This window comes from Emys orbicularis, chromosome 1 (genome assembly GCF_028017835.1).
Source record: "Emys orbicularis isolate rEmyOrb1 chromosome 1, rEmyOrb1.hap1, whole genome shotgun sequence".
Classification (NCBI taxonomy): domain Eukaryota; kingdom Metazoa; phylum Chordata; order Testudines; family Emydidae; genus Emys; species Emys orbicularis.
This window is the reverse complement of record NC_088683.1, coordinates 218,528,985-218,544,996: the sequence shown is the minus strand read 5'-3', so window position 1 is coordinate 218,544,996 and position 16,012 is coordinate 218,528,985. Positions and strand designations below refer to the sequence as shown.

The 16,012-nt window shown below is 41.7% G+C and overlaps 1 protein-coding gene across 1 annotated transcript in view; it reads right to left on the bottom strand.

Moving 5' to 3' along the window:
* DMD (dystrophin) overlaps positions 1-16,012 on the bottom strand; it is a 1,466,768-nt gene that overhangs the window by 1,191,532 nt on the left and 259,224 nt on the right. The window contains exons 15-16 of the mRNA XM_065405744.1: positions 7,073-7,314; positions 5,266-5,446 (exon numbers count right to left, since the gene is read on the bottom strand). Coding sequence (XP_065261816.1) covers positions 5,266-5,446; positions 7,073-7,314 — 423 coding nt within the window. The remainder of the gene's footprint in view (positions 1-5,265; positions 5,447-7,072; positions 7,315-16,012) is intronic.

Here is a 16,012-nt window from a genome sequence, read left to right as displayed (position 1 = left end):
TCTGAAAAAAAACCCAATATTTATCATAGGATTCTGTGTCATTTTGTGCAAATTCAATCTCTAAATTACAGAATCTTATGCAAGACTATGTGAAATGTTCAAGGTTTAAAACATTCTTTAAATAAAGAAAAACATGAAAGAAGGAAAACCAAAATGTTGATCTTATTGTGGTGACTGTGTTTTGCATAGTCTTGGGGAGCTATACTGAGATCGCCAGTTGCATGAGCTCTTGGATACAGCAGTTGTTGAAGTTACCGGATTCACACTGGCTACCAGGGAAAATGGTGGAATATCCTGAAAAAGGATATGGTGGGAGGTGGAGGTAGAGGGAAGAAAGCAAATCAGCTCAAAAATGACTAAGGAAGTGAAAACATTCCAAAATTTTTCTTTTGAAAAGGATAAGAAGAAGAAAGGGTAACATGCACGCTACTAAAAAGATCCATCATCAAAATTAACTATATGGCCCTTCATTTGCAGTTTATCTAACAAAGGTACCATACCATGGTATGAATGAGCCACTTGCTTAAGGGGGGGAAAAAACAGATTTGAGACTCGCTTTCAGATTTTCGTTTTAACCTTTTTTTTTTTGGCGCATTGCCAAACCAACCATCAGATGTGTGTGGGGAGGAGTGTATATTTTTTTTTAATGCGGTTCTACTTTGAAAAAATATCAGTGCAGAACTGGCACTTTTTTAGATCTATGGCTGAAAAGTGTGATCTAAGTGTTATCATTAGTACTCAATAATTCTGTACCCTGAGTACAGACATATCTCTGTTCAAACAAGCATTCTTACTGCTTGTTACTGCTATTAGCATTGTGGATACAATGTAGCTTTGGAGGAATCAAATAGATTCTGTTCTGTCCCATGCATAAGCAACAGAACTTTATATAAGCTCTGGTTACAAGAATCTCAGTTGCTACTTGGTGCGTCTCACCAGATTTTTCCTAGGCTCTTCTGTTTGGTATGGATTCTTTGAGGATACTATGGAATTTAGCTGGGTCCTTGAGTTTACAGGTACAGATCATGTTCTTCCCACTTGGATGACTATGTTTTAATCCTAGTTTGGTGGAGACAGTGGTCTGTGCAGGGTAAGGATTTTTTTCTTAACATTTCCCAGGTTAACAAGTGTAACTAATCCAGAAAGAAACCAGTTTAACTTTCAAATTTCAGGCTGGGTTTGCAGATTGGGCACTTAGAAAAAATATCTTTTTGAACTGTAAATTGAATAGATTTGATGTAAAAATTCCTGATGGAATTATGGTTGGAACCTCACAAGGACATTTCTACAAACCCACGTTCCAAAGTGGGATCACCATAGGAAGGAAGGAGCAATGAATGAGCACTGTATTTGTGAAGTGGAGGAGACCGCAAAAAGGAATGTCAGGAACGTAACCTTACTATTGCCTCCTCCAAGCTGAAATTCTTCTCTGCTACCATCCCACATGCTAAATGCTAAATGTCATCATGAAGAACTTTTCTGAGCCATGAATCACTTTGTCAATGCACACATCACCTTCTGAGAGAAGCTCCCTTCAATGTGAGGAACAACTGACACATTTCTCACCAAAAACCACCTGTCGCTATGATGCCCTGTTTAGACAGCAGTATACTGAGACCAGGTTGGGAAAAATGCCCCGTCAAAAAATTCAGCAGTCACAGAGCAAGACATTCAGGAAGCACTGGAAAGAATCACTTAGGACCTGTGATTCAGATCTATGCCAATCACGGCTGATGAAAGATACCAGGGAGTACTTTAGCTCCCCTGCTGTCAGAATTTGTCAACCAACTTGGATTAAGGGAACCTGTCAACCACCCTAAAAGCATTAAATAGTCGGACTATTCCCAAGACACCTCCTCTCTTGACTAAACAAATCTTGTACATCTCAAGATAAGCAGATCTCACTGTCCAACCTCTCATTCTTGAGCAAGATAATAATGAAACTAGCTGCAAATTACCCTCCACATAAACCAGTATCTCGGCCAAGTACCCAATGGGTAATTACATTACACATATCCAAACTGACCCTGCAATGTCAGGTGGATATGATATTCTTCTCAAATCTTGGGTCTAAACCGTTGCATAGGGCTGCTCTTTACTTTTTCTAAATACCAATGTTCTAAGACGACACATTTAATTGTAAAGAATTATAATTAACAAAAACCTACAAAATTGAACAGATTTGAAATCCACTGAAATCTTTCCAGATATTCTCATGAAAAAAAAAAAATCCTAGAAGGACACACTTCTTTCCTACACAAACAGAACAGATTTTAAAGAAATTATAGATAGGGGAAAGCTAATCTAAAGAGAAATTCAGTTGTTTGAACATGAAATAAATATTGCTTTATATAGCTTACTGATAACAAATTCACTGAACCCAATACATAGGGAGTAAATTGCTCATAGGGTTTTAGAAAACCAACAGAACATGGGGAAGAATGTCTCCTAAAATGAGACACCCCCCCCCAAAAAATAACCACCTGGAAAATAAAGATTTCTGCTCTCTCCAAAACATAGCGGTCCTCAGCCCCCAAGAGACAAAGGAGTTTAACAAAACCTAATGTTGAATCAAACAATGCCTTGTTTATCACATTTGGGATACTAATCAAATAAAGAGAAGACACAAGCACTGCTGCTGCTAGGGCTGCCAAAGGCTATTCACAACTCAGAAAATTTAATCTACAAAAGAAATTAACCAGAAAGAATTTATGCAAACAAGAGGTGTAAATATCTAATCTTCCAATGAAATGCAGACATTTTCTGTTATACAGAATAAAGAAAATGTATGAACTCTCTGTGTGTGTATGCACACATTACTGATTATTACTGGAATACTTGATATCTTTAATCAGGAGTAAAGTCAATTTTTAATAGTGGCATAATATTTTCCTACTTTTGAAAAAGAAGATTTAATTCAAAAGTGGTAAATAATGGAAAAAACCATGAGCCATCATATATGCGTATGATTATATAAATTAGGATTCATGATTACCTAGGTTCTGTTCCCAGTTCTGCCATTGTTTGTCCTTGGGAAAGTCATTTGTGAACAAATGTGTTTATTATATACTTCTTTTCGAATTTAAATAGTATAAAGCTTCCTTACAAAGATTTTTAAATGGGGTGTCTGCGGTGTAAACCTTTCTGGGTTTTGAAAATTTGATGCATCTCAGCACGTGATGAATAATAGTACTTGGCATATATAGAACTTAGCAGCTGTAGCTTTACACTTTACATCCATTAGCTAATTATTTTCCATAACACCCCATTGTGGTTGGTACATCGGTAGAGAAGTACTTTAATCCCCATTTTAGAGAGGGTGAAAATGAATCCTGGAGAGTTTAGGTGACTTGCTCAAGGCCACACAGCAAGTCAGTGACAGAATTGAGACCAGAGCCATTTCCTAGCTGCCTGCCTAATCTACTACACCATGTTATCACTGAGTCCCATCTTGAATCTAATCTAATTAATAAATTAGTGTCTAATGAACCATCACTGCAGAATCACAATGCTCTTTCAGCCAATCATTTAGGAAAATACAGGAAAATGCACATACATACGGACATAAAATGATCAGTATAGAAAGAGTTGGATCAAATGGATTTTTGGAGCAGAGCAGGATATAAAAACCCTTTCCTCTCTCCTCCAAAAATCAGGAGAGATTTGCTTGAGCTGTGAAGTTTGGACCAAGATCTGAATTCTTCCAAAGTGTACAACGGGGTAGGTTAGGATAAAGGGGTTTGGTTTGGGGTATGTAATTCAGATTTTGGTTGCACTGGAAAAGCATTAAATACTAAATATCTTCTTTCACTGTGAACAAGGAAACTTACAGAAATAGAAGTATATTTTTTCTTAAAGATGTTGCATGTTTTTGATAGCCACTCTATCTTATCAAGAGTTCATTTGGAAAGCAAATTTGAAACCTAAGCACAAACCCAGCTCTTACAACTCTGCTATTCAGAGTTTTAGCTCCACAGTGGCAGGCCAATGTAATAAAATGAAAAAAATGTCTCAGTGTTGAGACTTAGGCCTATTTGTATTTTCTTTTCTCTTATTGTTGTCAATGTACTTAACATATTTTCGAATGTATTATTATTATTATATCTCAGAGTATCAATAATGCATCGTCTTCATACAGGAGTAAAAGGGGTGCTGTCAGTCTAAAAAGATGCTTTGGCTACAAATATATATTTTTGTTCATTCTCTGTATGCCTTTCTGTTGTTCATTACCAATGTATCATCACAGTTGATTTATCAATTGAGCAATATTTATGCAGATGTACGTCTCTACTGTCTCTAGTTCTTCACTCTCCCAGCTCCTATCCCGCCTGAAGCCTCACTAAGCCCTGCAAGCAACTGCATGTTTGCTTCCTTATGTGCATTGCCTTTCCAGAAAACAGATTCCTATAAGGCCCCCATTAAAATATGAACAAAGGGAAAATAAGCCAGATTTTCAAGTAGTATCTGAGTATTAAAAAAGCAAAACCAGAACTTGGGACAGTAAATGTAAGCCTTCGATTATGCAAATGTTGGTGACCATTTACACACAGTAGTAGTCTCATTAACATCACTGGGAGTACTTGATTGAGTAAGTGATTTCCAGCATGAGTAAAAAAGTTGCAAAACCAAACACTTAATGAATGGGTGGTTCTCCAAATTTTGGCTTAAATATTTTTTCAGTGCTCTTTGATAGCTATACTATGACTTATCTCCACAATATTCAAGATTAATTTCAAAATCTTTCTTTACAATTCACATAAAAATATCTCAATGACTCTCAGGTAAATGATGGGATTCAAATATAGCAGTGAAGCCACTACTATTGTTTTGTCTCTCCTAGGGTTAGCCACCTGCACTACACAATTCTGTAGGCTAGATTCACTGGTACAATCTATCTGCTTTGCATTTCTTCAGTGGCACCCAACAGAAGTAAACCTGGTTTAACTGGACAGTTATATCAAGGCTGTTTGGTGTTGCTGGGAAGTACTGGCCATATGTGCGCTATCCTGGGCATGCTGTTTGATAGGGCAATTCTGAGTGTGAGCTGTGATTGCAAGTAAACCTTTAATTTCTCATGTGTCCACATTATTAAACATGCACTAAACTGATTAATAGATATTTCTGAAACAGTTACAGAAAATAGACCACCACAACTCACTTCCCTTTTGTAGAGCAACATTGGGTAGAAAGAAGCAAATTAAAATAAATTCTGTTTCAAAAAAAATTTCTTGGGTACAGTAATTTCTAGCCATGAACAACACTTACTGGTCTGTAGCTGTTTCTCTCTGGCCTGTACATCAGCAAAAACTTGTTTGAAGTGGTTAGTAAAAGCTACAAGGTCTGCATCAAGGAACATTGGCCCTTGCTCTTTTTCTTTCAGTGCTTTACTTTGAAGCTTTAGCTGCACAATTTTAGGCTGAAGGGCTGACAACCGGGAGACTTCATCCTGTATGGTGAAGACAAACATTCCTGAATAAAATCATCCTACAAGCAATTCTTCATCAGATCACCACTGTTTTTATGGAATAAAAGAGGGCAAGAGAACATCAGATCTTCCTAATTCCTGAAACAGAAAATGGTGATGGAGAAGAACTAAAGTTCTAGTTTACTTAGTTCACCTTACTGCCAGATTAGGATTGTTCTTTACTGTGTAAATCACCAATGTTTTGTCCAGTCAAATTCTAATATGCTCAGTGAAGTCCTTCAATCTTCACTGCAGAGTGGTCACCATAAAAAGTCAAATGTAACAACAGTTACTCATTTGTGGCATCAGCTATGAAACTACTTTCTTATACTGAGAATAAGAAATAACTGTGCAATTTGACATGTTATGAAATGGTAACTGTTGATGATTATTCACTTTTTAAAGGTGACTACTGCAGGTGTCTGTATAAGAGTAGAGAAAATATCTTGGTATTGGCTGAGCTTCCCTAGAAAGTAGCGATAGACTCAAGTTGGAAATTTCAGGTCTGCATCCAGATTTTGTGTAAGGAGCTCTCCACACTTGTGCCCATGCACAAGAGCTGTCCAAAATCCTAAATCAGCATATCCTTTGTGCTCCCTTCTATGGCCCCTATTGGTGCCAGTTGCCAGAAAGAGACCAGCAGGGCAAGGGTAATGATCATGACATGATTTTAGCATCCCCACCTACAGAGTTGTCCAGGACCATAAAAAGGGACAAGCTTCACTGTGATACAGTACACACACTGGAAATACTGCTTGGGAACTCTTCTTGAGTCAGGCTCAATTACTCTTGGGAACTCTAGGATGGCCCAATGGCACATAGGACATAAACTAACCATATGTTAACAAAACTGAAATCCAGCTAGATATAGCAGGAGTAGAAGGCGGCTCTATGAAATTCCTTGTATATGCATATCAATACTAAATATGTCGCTTTAAAATTATGTCATGAACTCATATGTGAAAATACAACCTTCAGATTGCTACTATCAGCATTTGCCATAAGTATGCATAATGCTCTACAAAATAAGGCCCTTATTCAGCAAAGCACTTAAACGTGTATAAGTGGTCTGCTGCTTCGGGACCTAATTAAGGTGTGCTAAACTTGTATCAAAAGTCCAAATCCCAGAAGGGCTGCAATCAGAGGACAAACTAGCAAACTATAACACAACCATTAAATTACCCAAGGAAATCAGCAAAAACAACGAGGAGGAGCTGACTTTTCAAGTCTTAACAGGCACTTATTTTTATTGACCAAACATTAATATGTAAATTAAGTTCTTCCTTACAATGGTCTTAAGATATTGCATAATGTTCTGGTCATATAGCTATAACAATCCAACATCAATTAAAAGTACAGTAGAACAAGCATTAGTTATTTGCTGAAAAGAACTAAATGTTTAATTTTAACACGCACACACTGTGTCCTCCTGCCCTTTTACACTCATCATTGCTACCATTCATGGACCAGGTATTGACAATACCTAGTTTTGAAAGATATAAAGACTATTTTTCACTCTCATAATGAAAAACTGGCAGCCATCATCTGTCAAAATGTAGCAATACACATCAAGCATAATAATGAAAGGGTTGGAAAAGAGCCTCTAACCTTGCACTTTTCTAACTGTATTTTTACTGTAGCAGGATCTGCTGCTGGTGTAGGTTGTGCTTTCAGCCAGTTTTCAGCAGTAATTGCTGCCTGCTCCAGTTGCTGCAGCTGGGAGTAGAAGGCAATGATGTTATTTTGGTACTCCAGCCACGCCAGTCTCTCACTCAGCAACTGACAGAACTCAATCCAGCGACTGTTCAACTGCTCTGAGGCTTGTTTGATGTTGTCAGCATTAAGACCCTCTAGAAAGAAAGGAAGAAAAAAACCTTCAATACTTATTTATCTTTAAGTCACAAAAAAGAAGCCGGAAAAGAATTTAACAACTCAGTTTCTGTATATAAATGTATGGATGTCATATACTAGTGGAGAGAGCATTTAAAATCTATTGTAAATTGCTGTCAAGATATTGCTGTTACTATGGGCATGAATCATAATAGATTATAGTTCCATAATAGGAATAAAGCAGGAAGAGGAGATACAACACACGGAAATAATTAAAGCTACTATGAGAAATAATAAAATGCCTTAAACTTACATTTTGGAAAACTTTGTCTGGATTGAAATTACATTTTAATACCTAGGGATGGCTTTTCTAAGTGTCCAAATGGTTTAGGAGCAAAAATCCAATTTAAAGTTTATAGGATTTAGGTTCCTAAGTAACTTTGTGCATTTGAAAATTCCATGGTTTGCATCTGTATTACATACTACACATACATTCAGCATTCATCATTATTGAAAAAAGGCATATTAAGCAAAAACACTTAGTTTAGCAATTGCAATAAAATTACTTGGAGCAGTAATGAGGTAAAAGAGCTCAGCCCTGGGATTTCACACTGAACAAAATAGGAATCAAAAGTAAAATGAAGGGGTTTTCCCTAGCACCATTTATAATTATTCTGAAATTTGGCACTGTAGGCATCAATTCAAAATTAATCAGAGTAATATCATTAATTTGAGTAGCTCATATTTACTACAGATATCAGGAGGCTATAATATCAGATACTATACAGATATCAGATAGAGAAAAGCTCTAATGTGAACAGTCATATTACTTCTTGCTGGCATGATTTGTAATTATAAATATAGAAATACTACAGATAATGAATTCAGAGTTAATCAAATTGTAGTACCAATGAGCTTGAGAGCACATCTTTAATAACAACCTCACCACTGTCCCTACGGGCCAACTCTGCAGAAACAAAAGCCTTCAGCTCATCAAAATCATAAAATAACTTTCCTAACACAAAGGCTATACATCAATAAGACAGAAGCCTCAAACCTAAACATCAATGTAACTATCTCTCTCAAAGCAATAGCTTGTTTCTCCAAGCCTGTGTGGGCTTTGATACATCTGGACTATGTCAATCTTTTTATTTCAAAGAGAAATATAAGATATAATAATGCTGCATTCCGCCCCTTCCTCCACCCAAAAATTCCCTCATTATGGTTACAAAATAATTCAGATATCTGAAGGCAAGTATGTAAACTCATTCATAGAATATTAAATTGTTGAGATACATTTATACAGTGCCTAGCACAATGGGGTCCCGATCCATGGTTGGGGGCACCAGTCACTACTACAATGCAAATTGATAATAATTTACAGAGATCTTCTGTTCTAAAAAGGTTTCTGTGTATTCTTAGGAATACACAAAAACACTTTACAAATCTTGTTAAAATTTCCTAGGACTTAAACTTTTCTGTTCAACAATATTTTGGGCCGGATTCTCTGCCATGCTGCTCAGTGTCTGTGTGCAGCTGCCTGGTTCTCAGGCATGCTCTATGCTGGAGCCAACTCTGGGCTGTTGTATTGCATGCCACTTGGAAAGTGGCTGTCCACCAATTGAAAGTAGCTGGAGCACAGCAGTGCCACAGGACATGCCTCTTTCTACTCCTGATATGCTCCCTCTTCCCTTACCCCCCAAGCAAATGTTGCATGATTTTGAAAAACAAGCCAGGAGTTATAGGTGTAAGAAGCTGCCATACAGCCCTACATTGCTTGGTCAGCACTCCAATTCAAAAGTGATCATTGTGGTTAGATGTTCGGCTGCGTGTGTGTGTTCTCCCTGCGTGCTGTCCCAGCTCTGTGCAGACAGCAGGCACAGCTCAAGCTGGCACACCTCAAGCAAACTGCTCAATGTCCACAAGATCCGTTAAGGTACAAAGGCACCCAGCCAGGTTTATTGTCAATGAAGCGCAGTCCTAGCTCCATGGATCAATATCTACAGTTATACTAGCACGTGTGCCCATGACAATGGACGCTGCTCAGTGAATGGCGGGACTTTCCATTGCCCCCTCAGCTGGCCAAAGACACTCCCTCTGAGATACATCTTTATACACCGATACAAACAAGTTATGTATTTCCCCTGACGTATCAGGGTGCCACACTCTGATGTATTAGGGTGCCACCCATTGCCTTGTACCTCTAGGTTCAATCAAAACATCTCTATCCATCATGTTGTCATCCTGACCTTATCCTTAAGATGGGTAAGTGTGTTCCTGTTAACTTTGGGGAATGTTCTGGTACCGGGGTGTTCTGTACCGCCTTTCTAGAATGTGTTTGCATGTATATTCTTGTGCCTGGCACTACTTAGGAATGTGTTTCTGCAGTATCAACCCTGTTCTTGCCAGATTCTGTGAGCAGGGCTTGCCTCTTGTTCACAACTTAATTTGACTACTTTAGCCCAGGCCTCAGGCCTCATACCAGGCCTCTGATACAAGGGCTTATGTCTCAGGCTCTCTTCCTACTATAGTCACTGTTGTGGTACAGTCCACTCAGAAACATACGTTACAAGAGAAAGGCTGGTGTTTGGGAGAGGGAGCAGACAGGGAGAGAAGAAGAGTTTGAAGGAGCATGAGGATGGCAAGCTGCACTTTGGGGTATGCCAAACAGTAACTCTGAACATGTTTCCTGTGGGGCACATGAGGGAGAGAAGGCAGGAGAGGTAAATCCATTGAGTACACTTCTGGAACAAGATGCATCAATGTTTTTGACCTGGCATTTTTGGCACTGGTGGGTATGCAACTGCATTTAGCATATGTTAATGTTTAATTAGCATATGACTAAGTGCAAGGTGGTAGCATGATCCTGTACATGGAGTTGGAATGGAGATTTTTATTAAATGATCAACATATGGACACAAACTCATCAGTAGCAGAAGCAAGTGCACTAATAGTATAGTAGCAGGCACATGTTTTGCTATTCTCAACTAAACTGAATGGTTTGTTTCAACAATTGGTTCTGTCCTGCCTGTAGATTTGGACATACATTCTGAGTAGCAATACATTCATAAAATGCCTGAGAACCGTAAAAGAAGGTACAAGGTCCCTGACTCTATATCCTTAACTACCCCTGGGCCCGGTGGACACTGCCTGTGATTTCATTTGGGATAAGTAAGGTGGTCATTTTAAAATACTTACTACTAGCTTTGTCTTCTAACTGCTATGAATTTGGCACTGAAGTAGGCTTTCAGGCCAAAGTTATGATTGCATGGGGGCTACAGCCTTGGACTATCTATGGTTTACTGACAGTTTTCTTCCTGGTCATATTTTCTTCTAGGATTGGAGAGTCATATATTCCAGGCTAGTGTCTGGTTGCAGCAGATCCCTCCCAAGGTCTCCTTCCACCTCTTTTCCTCCCCTGGAGTCCCCAATCCCTCTCATAGACTCATAGACTTTAAGGTCAGAAGGGACCAATATGGTCATCTAGTCTGACCTCCCGCATGATGCAGGCCACAAAAGCTGACCCACCCACAACAGAATCTTCCAGCCTGCGACCCCTGCCCTATGCTGCGGAGGAAGGCGAAAAACCTCCAGGGCCTCTGCCAATCTACCCTGGAGGAAAATTCCTTCCCGACCCCAAATATGGCGATCAGCAGAACCCCGAGCATACAGGCAAGATTCTACAGCCGGACCCTCATTTTACCCGCGATGGCACGTTAATGCCTAATTGACTAAAATCACGTTATCCCTTCAAACCATTCCCTCCATAAACTTATCAAGCCTAATCTTGAAGCCAGAAAGGTCTTTCGCCCCCACCGTTTCCCTCGGAAGGCTGTTCCAAAATTTCACCCCTCTGACGGTAAGAAACCTTCTTCTAATTTCAAGCCTAAACTTCCCCACGGCCAGTTTATATCCATTCGTTCTCGTGTCCACATTACTACTGAGCTGAAATAATTCCTCTCCCTCCTTGGTATTAATCCCTTTGATATATTTAAAGAGAGCAATCATATCCCCCCTCAGCCTTCTTTTGGTTAGGCTAAACAAACCGAGCTCCTCGAGTCTCCTTTCATAGGAAAGGTTTTCCATTCCTTGGATCATCCTAGTGGCCCTTCTCTGTACCCGTTCCAGTTTGAGTTCATCCTTTTTAAACATAGGAGACCAGAACTGCACACAGTACTCCAAATGAGGTCTCACCAGCGCCTTGTATAACGGAAGCAGCACCTCCCTGTCCCTACTAGAAATACCTCGCCTAACGCATCCCAAAATCGCATTAGCTTTTTTCACAGCCACGTCACATTGCCGACTCATAGTCATCCTGCGATCAACCAGGACTCCGAGGTCCTTCTCCTCCTCTGTCACTTCCAACCTATGCGTCCCTAACTTATAACTAAAATTCTTATTAGCCATCCCTAAATGCATCACCTTACACTTCTCACTATTAAATCTCATCCTATTATTGTTACTCCAATTTACAAGGTCATCCAAGTCTCCCTGCAGAATATCCCGATCCTTCTCCGAATTGGCAATACCTCCCAACTTTGTGTCATCTGCAAACTTTATCAGCCCACTCCTACATTCGGTTCCGAGGTCAGTAACGAATAGATTGAATAAAATCGGACCCAAAACCGAACCTTGAGGAACCCCACTGGTGACCTCCGTCCAACCCGACAGTTCACCTTTCAGTACTACCCGCTGCAGTCTCCCCTTTAACCAGTTCTTTATCCACCTCTGGAATTTCATATCGATCCCCATCTTTTCTAATTTAACCAATAATTCCTCGTGCGGCACAGTATCAAACGCTTTACTAAAATCGAGGTAAATTAGATCCACCGCATTTCCTTTATCTAGAAGGTCTGTTACTTTCTCAAAGAAGGAGATCAAGTTGGTTTGGCACGATCTGCCTTTCGTAAACCCATGTTGTAATTTGTCCCAATTGCCATTCACCTCAAGGTCCTTAACTACTTTTTCCTTCAAAATTTTTTCCAAGACCTTGCATACTACAGATGTTAAACTAACAGGCCTGTAGTTACCCGGGTCACTTTTTTTCCCCTTCTTAAAAATAGGAACCACATTAGCTATTTTCCACTCCATTGGTACCACCCCCGAGTTTACAGATTTATTAAAAATTATCGCCAAGGGGCTTGCAATTTCTCGTGCCAGCTCCTTCAATATTCTAGGATGGAGATCATCCGGTCCGCCCGATTTAGTCCCATTTAGCTGGTCAAGTTTGGCTTCCACCTCTGGTACTGTAATTGCAATCGCCCCTCCTTTATTCCCCTCTGTCCCGCTCCCTCTATTCCTAAGCCCTTCATTAGCCTTATTAAACACCGACGCAAAATATTCATTTAGATATTGTGCCATGCCTAGATTATCCTTAATCTCCACTCCATCTACATGCTTCAGCGGTCCCACTTCCTCTTTCTTTGTTTTCTTCCTATTTATATGGCTATAAAACCTCTTACTATTGGATTTAATTCCCCTCGCGAGATCCAACTCTACACGGCTTTTGGCCTTTCTCACCGCATCCCTACATGCTCTGACCTCAATAAGGTAGGTTTCCTTGCCGATCTGTCCCCTCTTCCATTCTTTGTACGCTTTCTGTTTTTTCTTAATCGCCCCTTTGAGACGCCCGCTCATCCAGCTAGGTCTAATTCTCCTGCCTACTAACCGTTTCCCCTTTCTCGGGATACAGGCCTCGGACAGCTCGTGCAACTTCAGCTTGAAATAATCCCAGGCCTCATCTGCCTTTAGCTCTCTAAGTATGTTAGCCCAATCCACTTCCCTAAATAGTTGCCTTAATTTATTAAAGTTGGCCTTTTTGAAATCGTAAACCTTAGTCACAGTTTTATTTCTGTTAATCCTTCCATTTAGTTTAAACCGAATTAGCTCATGGTCACTCGAGCCAAGGTTGTCCCCTACTACCATTTCCTCAACGAGGTCCTCACTACTCACCAGCACCAAATCTAAAATGGCATCCCCCCTCGTCGGTTCAGCTACTACTTGATGAAGGAATTCATCTGCTAGCACGTCTAGGAACATCTGAGCCCAATTATTGTTACTAGCATTTGTTCCCCAATCTATGTCCGGGAAGTTAAAGTCCCCCATGATTACACAGCTCTTATTAGTTTTTACTTCCTTAAAAACATTAAATAGTTCTCTGTCCGCATCCAGGCTAGATCCCGGCGGTCTATAGCACACCCCAAGCAGTATCTCAGGGGAGGCTCTAGTAGTTCTTTTACCCAGTGTAATCATTGCCCAGACAGACTCTGTCTTATCCATTCCATCACTTATTATTTCTTTACAGTTTAGCTCATTATTGACATACAGTGCCACACCCCCACCTTTACCTTTTTTCCGGTCATTCCTAAACAGCACATACCCTTCCATACCTGTACTCCAGTCATGACTACCGTTCCACCACGTTTCGGTTATTCCTATGATATCAGGTTTCATTTCTTGGACCAGGAGCTCCAATTCCTCCATTTTGTTACCTAGGTTTCTCGCATTGGTGTATAAACATCTTACCGTATGCTGTCTATCCTTTCTCCCATTAGTTATGCACTTTGGTACGGACCCCGTAGTGTCCATCCGCCCCCTCCCTCTTATGTCCAATTCCCTACCCCTATCTATATCTGTGTTTATCTCTTTGCCCTCTTTTTCAGTGTTGGAATCTGGCGTGAAGATTAACTGGACATCTCCCAACCGTCTCCCCCAAGTTCCTAGTTTAAAGCCCTTTTGATGAGATGAGCCAGCCTCCCTCCCAGAAGTCTATTTCCTTCCCTACTCAGGTGAAGTCCATCCCGTGAGAACAGCTGTCTGTCCCCGAAAGCCTCCCAGTGGCCATACATCCCAAAGCCCTCCTTATAGCACCACTCCCTCAGCCAGCTATTTATCCTCACAATTCTGTCTGCCCTTTGCTGTCCTTCTCTAGGAACAGGCAGAATCCCACTGAAGATAAACTGAGCCTCAACTTCCTTAAGCGTCTTCCCCAGCCTGGCATAATCTCCCTTGATTCTCTCTAGCGAGAGCCTAGCCGTGTCATTCGTTCCTACGTGAAGGACGATCAAGGGGTTCTTACCTGCTCCTTTTAGGATCCTTTTCAACCGCAGGTCCACATCCCGTATCTTAGCGCCCGGCAGACAGCACACCCTTCTGTTTTCTGGGTCCGCCCTGGTCACAGGCCTGTCTAACCTCCTCAGTAAGGAGTCCCCAATCACATAAACCTGCCTTTGCCTAGGGGCAGCGCAATCTACCAATCTATCCCCTGTTCCCTGCAGCCGTAACTCCTGTCTGTCTCCATTTTCCCTTATAGTCCCCCTATTGCCATCCTGTATCCTCCCGGGGCCGAGTATTGATGCTGTCTCCATCAACTCCTCCCCCCTGTCTATTGGACTAGCTGCCCTTCTTTTCTTCCTCTGCCTCCCACCATCAGTTACCACCTGCTGCGTCCCCTCCTCGTTAGCCAAACACCCAAACCTGTTCCTGAGTTCTATTTCCCCCTCACTAGCCCTCCTTTTCCTTGGCCTGCTTCTCACGGTCACATGCTTCCACTGCTCTTGTTCTCCCCCCGACATTCCCCCCTCACAGACCATAGCCCCCGCTTCCACCTGCACCCCCGAGCATTCCCCTTCAGTCACCCCTTGCCTTTGCTCCATTAGCTGCTCGAACCCCCTTCTAAACTCTACCAGGGTCTCTACCTGCATCTCCAACCCCCGAACCTTTTCCTCTAACAGGGCAAGTAGGCGGCATTTCATACAGACATACCTCTGATCAGGTGCACCTGCTAGGACTATATACATACCGCAGCTGCTACATGCTTTCATCTGCATTGTGTCCCCTGCTGCCTGGCTCATGGCTGCTATGGTCTCTGCCTGCAGCCTCTGGGGACACAAAGCACACCGACCACCGCGCCCTCCTGCCTCCCCTTCCACCTCCCCCTGTAAACTCCCACTTAAACTCCCCTGTTAGCCGCCCTGTTTGCCGGCCGCTGCTCGCTGCTAGGCTGGGAGGCCTCTTTTATAGGCCCCCTAATCAGCCAAGCTCCGCCCCCTAATCAGGGCTCGGGGCTCAGCACACTGCCCCTACAGGCCTCTACACATACAAGCACTACAAAGACAGACGCAAGTACAGATACCTTCTCCTCCAATGAGACTCACTCCCACTTAAACTCCCCTGTTAGCCGCCCTGTTTGCCGGCCGCTGCTCGCTGCTAGGCTGGGAGGCCTCTTTTATAGGCCCCCTAATCAGCCAAGCTCCGCCCCCTAATCAGGGCTCGGGGCTCAGCACACTGCCCCTACAGGCCTCTACACATACAAGCACTACAAAGACAGACGCAAGTACAGATACCTTCTCCTCCAATGAGACTCACTCCCACTTAAACTCCCCTGTTAGCCGCCCTGTTTGCCGGCGGCTTAAGTGGTTAGCCGCCTTGTTTAAATACACTGAAAATTCTCAAGTTAGTAAAGTTCCATTAACTTATGTTCAAACATTGTGTCTGATGTATTCATGTTCCCAGACCAGTAAAGAGATCCTGTGACTTCTCCTGTGACTTAATGCAGAGGTGGATTAAGGTCTTCTAGGGCCCTAGGCCAGAGAAGATCCTGCTCCCATTCCACCCCTTCCATCTGCAGCCCCACCCCTGGCTCCACTGTGTTCTGCCCCTTCGCCTGTGACCCCACCCCTGTTCCACCCAAGGCCCCCATTTCATCCACAGTCCCAC